At 31.8% G+C, this 10,701-nt stretch overlaps 1 protein-coding gene across 1 annotated transcript; it reads right to left on the bottom strand.

Moving 5' to 3' along the window:
* Nucleotides 1-6,393: 6,393 nt before the first annotated feature.
* On the bottom strand, nucleotides 6,394-7,473 carry LOC132601903 (protein NRT1/ PTR FAMILY 1.2-like). Its single transcript, XM_060314952.1, has one exon. The coding sequence runs from the start codon at nucleotides 7,471-7,473 to the stop codon at nucleotides 6,394-6,396; it is 1,080 nt and encodes a 359-aa protein (XP_060170935.1).
* Between the last annotated feature and the right edge of the window lie 3,228 nt (nucleotides 7,474-10,701).

Below are 10,701 nucleotides of genomic sequence, written 5' to 3'. Positions count from 1 at the left end.
GGATAAACCAGATAATAATCTTACTTGTCACCTGCATGAAGTCCATCAATAGTACTTTAGCTTTTTCAATCAATCTTCTTTCTTTTGTGCTACGATCCCAATTGTCTGATCCACTTTGACTAAAGCTTTTCTGAACAACACTTCTAACTATATTATGCTATAGGCTGGATTATCAAAAAATACAACTTATACCATAAAAAATAAAAATAAAAAATTGTTTTAGGCCATTCGAATTATTGTGTTTTCTCTAGTAGCATGTCCATTCTTATTTGTCCATCCCTCTAGAGGTATCAGATAAAAGGACCTCGTGGCCATGTACCTATTCATTTTGCAAGCTAAGATCCTTGTTAACGCAAAGCCGATAAAAAAATAATATTATCATTATTATTAAAATCTCAAGATACTATACGAAAAATATTTAAGTTACAATTCTTTTCATGTAAATATGATTAAAAAAAAATATTTTAAAATATTAGTTGGTGAAAGTTCACATAGCATGAATTTTGAAAAGCAAGAAGTGTCACATATATTAGAACATAGACTATATCTTTTTGTGAATGCAACCATTATTTCACTTAAAATTATTTCTTAAAATAGTGTTTTTAACTCAAAGTATCCTATTTAAATTGAAAGTTGAAATGATGAACGAATATGAATGGCCAAATTTCAACGCCACTAACTTGGGGACCAAATCTACAGTTCTGCCAAATTACTTGGTGGGTTGGTGGGAGATACGTTTCTCGACCGACCTTGAAATTACGAAATGAAGGTTCACCTGGACCCACCCACCTAGATACGTTACTCGACCGACCTTAAAGAATTTTTAAAGTTAAATTGGGTCTTTTGATGTCAGTATGTTGAAAAATTTTATTTTAAAATATCGGTCAAAGTTAACATAATTTGAATTTCAAAAAGAAAAAAAGCACCCACATAAATAAGGCCGGAGGAATTACTCCCTCAGTCTATTTTTATTTGTTATGTATTGACTTGACACATCGAGCTTTAAATAGAATGATAATTTTATTATATCACTCTTAATTATTACTAAGTTATCTATCTAATAATTGAAATCAATCAAACATACTTTAAAAGTTGTGCAGCCACTTACAATTCCTTGAATTTTCCATCCCAATGATCAACAATAAGAATAAAATAAAAACAAAATGGTAAAAATGGACACAAATCAATTTCTTTAACAAGTAAAAACGAATAACTTATTTTAATATACAAATCTATATCTATATTATTTTAAAAGCATGAATATAAATGTTAGTTGACCAAAATAGTCTTACCCTTACAATTACTACTAACGTTACTAATTACTATTCCTATTTCTACTGAACTACATTCCCAACTATTACTACTAACATTACTAATTACTAATTCTATTTTGTTGATCACCTAACGAAACATCTAATACTACAAACAACGTCCATTACTACAAAATCTTGAGGACCCTTTGTTGGAAACCCCATCTTAGATCTCTACCAATATTTTCTCATCCATATTGGTGGCAAAAAGAACGCTATAAACGACTTATATGCCCTTCATAAACAGAGCCGTCTCAACAAGATTGGCGGCCTAAGTCAAACCTCAAAGAGAGGCCAAACTTTCAATGACAAACTTTCAATAAAAAAGTAAAAAATAAAATTAGAATAATAAAATCAGCTGAAGAATTTAATAAGTTGATAAATGATATCGAAATAATGTAACGTTGCTTCAATATAATGATTGCTTATTATAATGCTTGAAATTTTGAAGAAGACCCCAAAAAATAAATTTTGATCTTTTATAACTTGTAAGCCACAATAAATTCTCGTTTGAGAGGCTTTTCAATACTGAGAATAAGAGCAATAGAAGAGAGAATCAAAAACTGAAATATATGAATAATAATGTGGCTTCATATTAGTTGTTAGGATATAAATGAGGGATTAAAATAGGTACTCAACTACCCACATAAGAAAAAAAAATCCCTAAATGTAAATATTTAATAGAAAGATATTATAACTTAAAGTCTTAGACATAATTAAAAATAAAATTAATTAAATATCCCTCATAATAATTAATATTTTAAAAAAGCGTGTAAAATAAAAAACTGACGGATAATTTGTGAAGGAGCTAGTACTACTAATGCCGACTACACAAAGACAAAGAGCAAAAGTGTGGGGAGGTGGCGCAAAACAATCTGGGTTGGCCCTACTACGTTGAATTTCAGATTGCATGAGCTTCTGCTTGTGACAGCACCTGTCAGTGTCAAGTTTGGTCACTTCTAGGTTCAGTATTGCTTCAGATTTTTAATTCTGAAATTATATTATTTTAAGTAGTCATTGTTACTGCTACTAAGGGTTGTTTGCTTTGGGGACATTCCGAAATTATAATTTTTGGATTAATTTATACAATGAAATTAAGTTTGGAATTAAATTCATATTTTATTTGGTTGAAGGTGTATATATTTATATTATTAAATATATTTTCATCTAAACAAAGTATAAATTTAATACAAAATTTAATCTTGAACTTATCCATGAACCAAACGAGCCGTAGTTATTCAATATTCCTTGTCCAATTTGAAATATCAGTAGATTATTTATCATTTTATATCTATTTTACTCTTATTATTAATGCGTTAATTATTTTTATTTTCTAACATTAGATGACTTATAGTAATTAAGAGTGATGTGGTAAAATTATTATTTTATTGAGAAACAATAAATATGTCAAATCTTAAAAAAAAAAAAAAGTGTCAAATCATGCATGGACAAGTAAAAATTGACCAAGGGAGTATTACAAGACGTGAAAGGGAACAAGGGAGTAATAAAAATGAGGGAGTCTTGCGACTTTTCTAGCGCAAAAAAAAAAAGTTGAACTAAACTAGTATAAAAAAAAATACATTAGTAGGTTTCACGCACGAAATTCGTGCGTTAAGGCTCTTGTGTTTTTTTTTTTTTAGTATTACCTTTCAAATCACATTTTTTTTCATACTTTAGGCAAAGATTAGTCATATTTCAAAATCCCAAAATATCAATATTTTATATAAAACTTAATATCTTTTTTTGCTTACAATAATATCGGCTCATTACATCAAGTCCACCTAAACGTTTAGATCGTCTTTTTAGGGGTTCTAAAGTGCCCCGAAGTAAGTTTTGAAACTTGTCATATTTATAGGGTTTTGATTTAAGTGTTTTATTATATTTGAATGTACAAATATAAATATTTTATTTAATAATAATTCATCTAATACGAGAGGTTTATACTAATTAAAAAATAATTCATTCCATTTAATTACAGTACTAATTCAAAGCAATACAATAATAAATTACAATAATAATACAATCTTCAAGTTCTAGACGCTCTATTGCTTCGCGACGTGCTTGTACTACTACGGTCTTGTTGCCCACACGAACGCTTGTCATGGCCATATTGCTTACATGTAGAGCACTTGCGAGAATAAGTTCTTTCACTAACATCCATTTGATTGGGTCTACGACTCCGTGAGTTAATGCCCAATTTCCTGATGTAATCCTTGTTAGCAACCATTTAAAACGGCTCGTTTGGCCAATAAGCTTCATTACCAAGTGGGTGGAATTGGCCGGAATATGCTCTAAGGTAACTGTGGACCTTGTATTCCCCCGCCACATAACTTGTTACCGTTTTTCTCATTCTCTCGAAGCACTTGACAACATGAGAACACGGCATGTGGCATGTTTGCCACTTACCTCAAGTGCATGTTCTTGTTGCCTCATAAACGGTAAGCACGTTTTCACCCTTACCGTTGCGATAACTCATCCTAACTTCATACACATATTGAATTGGGTTATACTCGGTCATTTGGTGATGCTCACTTTTTTTTTCTATAATGCTCCATATTTTTTAAGGGTTTTGGCATCCATGTCCCGCCGTCGGCTAATATCGCTCTAGCCTGCCTTGTCCTAACAACAAATCGCTCCACAGCCTGCTTGAAATTCATTCTCACAATTGCGGTGACAGGTAGTCCTCGAGCAGATTTCAGCAAGCCATTGAAAGACTCTGAACTGTTTGTTGTGAGCATGCCCCATCTTTTGCCTCCATCTTTTGAATGACTTGTAAGACTTAGAAGTTGATGAGTTTTTCACTCTTCAAGCCTTCAAGTTAAATAGACCACTCAAAATTGTAATGCGTGGTGTGTTGTCAAATCAACACTTAGATTGCGCATTAAAATGGTGCACAATACAAGTCGTGTTAAAACGGTCAAATAATGCAGCAATGTATTGTCAAATCAAGGCTTTATGTGTCATAGATTCCTGAAATTGTCATGCGTGGTGTTACATTGCGCATTAAAATGGTGCGCAATACAAGTCATGTTAAAATGGTCAAATAATGCAGCAACGTATTGTCAAATCAAGGCTTTATGTGTCATAGATTCCTGAAATTGTCATGCGTGGTGTGTTGTCAAATCAATACTTACAATGCGCATTAAAATGGTGCGCAATACAAGTCGTGTTAAAACGGTCAAATAATGCAGCAACGTATTGTCAAATCAAGGCTTTATGTATCATAAATTCCTGAAATTGTCATGTGTGGTGTTACATTGGGCATTAAAATAGTGCGCAATACAAGTCTTGTTAAAACGGTCAAATAATGCATTGTCAAATCAAGGTGTTGGGGGAGGGAGGCCTTTTCACGCACGAAATTAGTGCGTGAAAGGATAAAAGCCTTTCACGCACAGTTTCTGTGCGTGAAAGGTTAATTTTCCTAACACTTTAAGATGTTAGGCCTCCTGAATTCGTGCGTGAAACCTATTAATGTGTTTTTTTTTTGTACTAGTTTGGTTCAAATTTTTTTTTATTGTGCTAGAAAAGTCGCGGATTCAAAAATGAGGTCATGATTGACATAATAGTTTGGGTCAAACTTATCCGCATTTGATATTCACACAAAACTAATAAATATAATCAAATCTCTCTATAACAGCATCGGCGGATCCAAAATTTTCCAACAGTTATAGAGAATAGCTATTATACACCTATAACAACATTGACATTTCAATAATACTTTACTGTTATAGGCAAAAAGAATGCATAAAATCTAATTGTCAAATTCTAGGCTTAATCACACTTTAGATAACGAAGGAAGACAGTTTAATGATGAAAATATATATATTCATATGATATTATTTGTCATAAATAGTGTATTAAATGATCAAATATTTGGTCAAAATCTCTACACTTATTATTGGTAATCATAGGTATTCTATTTGTATAAAGATGGTTAATTATTATATTGCTAAAAAAAAGAAAATAATTGTTATATGGGGGATAATTTTACAAAAAGCGTACTGTTATAAAGTTGGTTGCGGCTGTTATAGGTGAAATACTGTTATACATAAGTAAAATATAACATAAAAAATTGATTCCGAAAAAACTTAACTGTTAAAGAGAGGTGTTGTTATATGCGAGTGCCGTTATAGAGAGATTTGACTGAATGACACATATTTTCACATACCTCTATCATCACTGAATTAACTCCCTCCATCCTATATTACTTAGCCACTTTTCATTTTACACACCCTTTAAAAATTCATAAATAAAAATCTATTTTTACTATATTACCCTTATCTCTATCCAATTAATTACACCCTAATCAATATTGGTTACTTTAGAAAATAATTAATGTTAAGGGCAAAATATAAAAAACCTAATTAATTAATTCTATCTTAATTTTGCAAATGAACAAGCATTTTGGGACAAATATTTATAGAAATATGGACAACTAATATGGGACAGGGGAGTAGTTAAATTAATAGTATTCTTTATCTTAAATTATAGCTTAATCTGGTAGAGTAAATTCTTACCTATTTGGGGTGTAATGATCCGGTCCGGATAAATATTATAGTACATCTTACTACAGATATCTATATGCTTAATTCCCAAGAATACAACTCTTCAATTTAATCTTCCCTGATAAGATAATTTTGGCTGTACCAACATGTAGCTACTCAAAAGGTATATATATGTACCCAAAAGAATTGTACAATTTTTGTTCGAGTATATAAGACTATAGTACCCATGCGAAAACTATCTTCCCAGCACAAAGCTTAGTGACTACAACTTCATTTGATACATTATACATACATTAGCATCAGCCATGACCAAAAGAAAGTATACATACTAATAAGCTCTTCTATAAATGACATGATACTTGTTTGTCCCCTCTAGAATACCACAACCCGACAATATAGTATGACCCAAACAACTCTAGACTAGTTGTTGAGTGACTTAGTCCAAAACTCCACCAATGAGAACACCTTCCTTCAATAAAATAATATTCTCTTTTGTAGCAAATAAGTTGGAGACTTTAATTTTTTCTTTTTTCTAAATTCTCTTTTTCACTACACCATCCTCACTTTCTTCGAGCACACTACAATACTTTCCCACACTTCTCATACACCAAGTAAGAAACTATAAATTCTTGTACAATTTCATGGCTTCTCTTCTTCCATAACCACTCTTTCCTCTCCTTTAAAGGACCATAAGCTCTACTACAAACAATATAACACAGTACGTTAACCAGACTAAATCCTGCAAGAACCAAATAATAGTAGTCATAATAGCCCTTGTTTATATTGCTTGATATCCAACTCTCTTGCCCTCCTCTTTTAGTCAAGTCGTCGATGGTACTCATTAAAAAGCTAGCTAGTAAGCTTCCTACTCCCGTACCAACTCCTAATAGAGCAGAAGCTACACTTGACATGCTTCTAGGAAATTCTGAAATATAAAATTCGTTTTGGCCAATGGCGTGCAGGGCCACTGCAAAGCCAGCAAGGGAATTCTGGGGAAGTAGCCACATTGCTGACATAGGGATCACGCCTTGTGGATCATCCGAGTAGCCCTCCTTGATTGCGATACTTCTCCGGACACATTCTACAGCTGCCACCACTAAGACTGACAGGAAAGAAAGAAATAAACCAAACCCCATTCTCTCTTTGGTGCTGAAATGAACAGGTTTTCCAGTCAATTTTGATGCTATGAGAAGAATCAAAGGATCGTAGAGGACAATCCAAAGTATAGCAGAGATGACACCAAAGATGCCAAAGGAGCCAGCTGGGATTTCAAAGCTGGAACCAATATGTCGGTCCATGGTAGTCGCTTGAAGAACTGGGAAAGAGTTCTGGTTTATATTTATGGACATTACAACTCCCGTCAACCAGATTGGAACAACTTTGATTAATGCTTTCAGCTCTTCTACTTGATCTACAGTGCAAAGGCGCCAAGGATCTATGGCTTCTCCATCTGGGCTCAAATCTAGCTGAGGATCTTGTACAATGCAAGATTTATTCAGAAACCTAAAGTCATTAAATTGAAGTTTAAACGCAATATGAACGAGTATATCAGGACCGGAAAAAGCATCCAAAAGCATCATGAATTTTGAACAAGATGACATGAGGTCTCTTAAACAATAAAAGCTGGAGTCAGTAGCACATTGAGTTATATTTGTCATCAGCTGGCGCAGATCGAAACAATGAAATTCACAATTTCCTATATATATAGGTGAGAGAAGCGCAACATCTATAAAATGATGGATCAAATAATAGTTTAGTTCAGGAAGAAAAAGCATACAGGCTAATAACCAAACAACAATTTACCATTACACAGGTTGTCTTCCAAGCATATGCAGAAAGTAAGATGACCAACAGAAAGCTAACGATTGGTAAGAATGAAGTTACCTTAGTTTTTCACTTGCAATTTTAATTATGTAATATAAATTGAGACAGAGGGAGTACTGGTGTTGACTACATACTGTTTTACCGTGATTTTTTGCTTTCGTATTTCATTTTCATACTGCGTTGAATAGCTTGTCCTTATTTGACCTTTTCTTGTCATACTTTATCTTGAGCTGAGAGTCTTTCGGAAATAACCTCTCTACCTTCCCAGATAAGAGTAAGGTTTGTATATACTTTACCCTCCCTAGATCTCACATTGTGGGATTTCACTAGGTATGTTTTTGTTGTATTGATTTTTTTTTTTTAAAGTCAATGTTACGCTAGGGCAAATCTAGAAGTCAGTTATAGATTCACATAAATTCATTAGTTTTTGGCGAGTTACTTATTTACTAAATATCTATAAATAATTAATTGTGATCACTATTATTTTAATTGTAATATTAACTTAAGATCGATGTTGAACCATAAATTTGAAATCCTGAATCCTCTTTTTCAGGCCCATTAGATATCTTATTAGTCAAGCGGGCTAGGGCTGGCACATTAACAGAATATTCAATTTGTGATAACGATGGCAGATAAACCAGCTAATAATCTTACTTGTCCCCTACATGAAGTCCATCAATAGTACTTTAGCTTTTTCAATCAATCTTCTTGTGCTACGATCCCAATTGTCTGATCCACTTTGACTAAAGCTTTTCTGAACAACACTTCTAACTATATTATGCTATAGGCTGGATTACAAAAAATACAACTTATGCCATAAAAAATAAAAATAAAAAATTGTTTTAGGCCATTCGAATTATTGTGTTTTCTCTAGTAGCATGTCCATTCTTATTTGTGCATCCCTCTAGAGGTATCAGATAAAAGGACCTCCTGGCCATGTACCTATTCATTTTGCAAGCTAAGATCCTTGTTAACGCAAAGTCAATAAAAAAAAACATTATCATTATTATTAAAATCTCAAGATACTATACGAAAAATATTTAGGTTGTAATTTTTTTATGTCAATATGATTAAAAAAAAATATTTTAAAATATTAGTTGGTGAAAGTTCACATAGCATGAATTTCGAAAAGCAAAAAGTGTCATATATATTAAAACATAGACTATAACTTTTTGTGAATGCAACCATTATTTCACTTAAAATTATTTCTTAAAATAGTGTTTTTAACTCAAAGTATCCTATTTAAATTGAAAGTTGAAATGATGAACGAATATGAATGGCCAAATTTCAAGGCCACTAACTTGGGGACCAAATCTACAGTTCTGCCAAATTACTTGGTGGGTTGGTGGGAGATACGTTTCTCGACCGACCTTGAAATTACGAAATGAAGGTTCACCTGGACCCACTCACCTAGATACGTTACTCGACCGACCTTAAAGAATTTTTGAAGTTAAATTGGGTCTTTTCACGTCAGTATGTTGAAATTTTTTATTTTAAAATAGTGGTCAAAGGTAACATAATTTGAATTTCAAAAAGAAAAAAAGGCACCCACATAAATAAGGACGGAGGAATTACTTCCTCAATCTATTTTTATTTGTTATGTATTGACTTGGCACACCGAGCTTTAAATAGAATGATAATTTTATTATATCACTCTTAATTATTACTAAGTTATCTATTTAATAATTGAAATCAACAAACATACTTTAAAAGTTGTTCAGCCACTTACAATTCCTTGAACTTTCCAACTCAATGATCAACAATAAGAATGAAATAAAAACAGAATGGTAAAAATGGACACAAATCAATTTCTTTAACAAGTAAAAACGAATAACTAATTTTAATATACAAATCTATATCTATATTATTTTAAAAGCATGAATATAAATGTTAGTTGATCAAAATAATCTTACCGTTACAATTAGTACTAACGTCACTAATTACTAATCCTATTTCTACTGAACTACATTCCCAACTATTACTACTAACATTACTAATTACTAATTCTATTTTGTTGATCACCTAACGAAACATCTAGTACTAAAAACAACGTCCATTACTACAAAATCTTCAGGACCCTTTGTTGGAAACCCCATCTTAGATCTCTACCAATATTTTCTCATCCATATTGGTGGCAAAAAGAACGCTATGAACGACTTATATGCCCTTCATAAACAGAGCCGTCTCAACAAGATTGACGACCTAAGTCAAACCTCAAAGAGAGGCCCTAAGTAAGAATATCAGCAATGAAAAACTTTCAATAAAAAAGTATAAAATAAAATTAGAATAATAAAATCGGCTGAAGAATTTAATAAGTTGATAAATGATATCGAAATAATGTAACGTTACTTCAATATAATGATTGCTTGTTGTAATGCTTGAAATTTTGAAGAAGACCCCAAAAAATAAATTTTGATCTTTTGTAACTTGTAAGCCACAGTAAATTCTCATTTGAGAGGTTTTTCAATATTGAGAATAAGAACAATAAAAGAGAGAATGAAAAAGTGAAATATAGGAATAATAATGTGGCTCCATATTAGTTGTTAGGATATAAATGAGGGATTAAAATAGGTACTCAACTACTCACGGAAGGAAACAATTCCCTAAATGTAGGGTTGTTCACGGTTTTGGTTAAAACCAAAATCAAACCGAAAATTTAACCAAACAGAATAAAAAAAACAACATTTGGTTTGGTTTGATTTGGTTTTAAATTTTAAAAACTGATAATATTTGGTTTGGTTATGGTTATATTAAAAAATAACCGAATAAATAACCGAACCAAACTGATAAATTATATACATAATTTTTGTAATATTTATATGCATAATATTAGTTTTTCATAAATAATTATAAATATTTTGTACCTTTTAGTCATTAATTTGATTTTTGGTCTACTTATTTCACATGATTGTTTAAGACCCATGTTTTTAAGAATATGTCCAAGCCCATGTCTTTAAGTCTTTTAACACTTTAAGTGTTAAGTGTAAACCTACTAACATAAGCTCACGTTAGAGTCTAATGTCTTTAACTTAAATTTTTAGCCTTTCTTTGTCAGCCATTTG

The sequence above is a fragment of the Lycium barbarum genome, chromosome 7 (genome assembly GCF_019175385.1).
Source record: "Lycium barbarum isolate Lr01 chromosome 7, ASM1917538v2, whole genome shotgun sequence".
Lineage (NCBI taxonomy): Eukaryota > Viridiplantae > Streptophyta > Magnoliopsida > Solanales > Solanaceae > Lycium > Lycium barbarum.
Note: the sequence above shows the minus strand (reverse complement) of the source record. Positions and strands in the feature narration are given on the sequence as shown.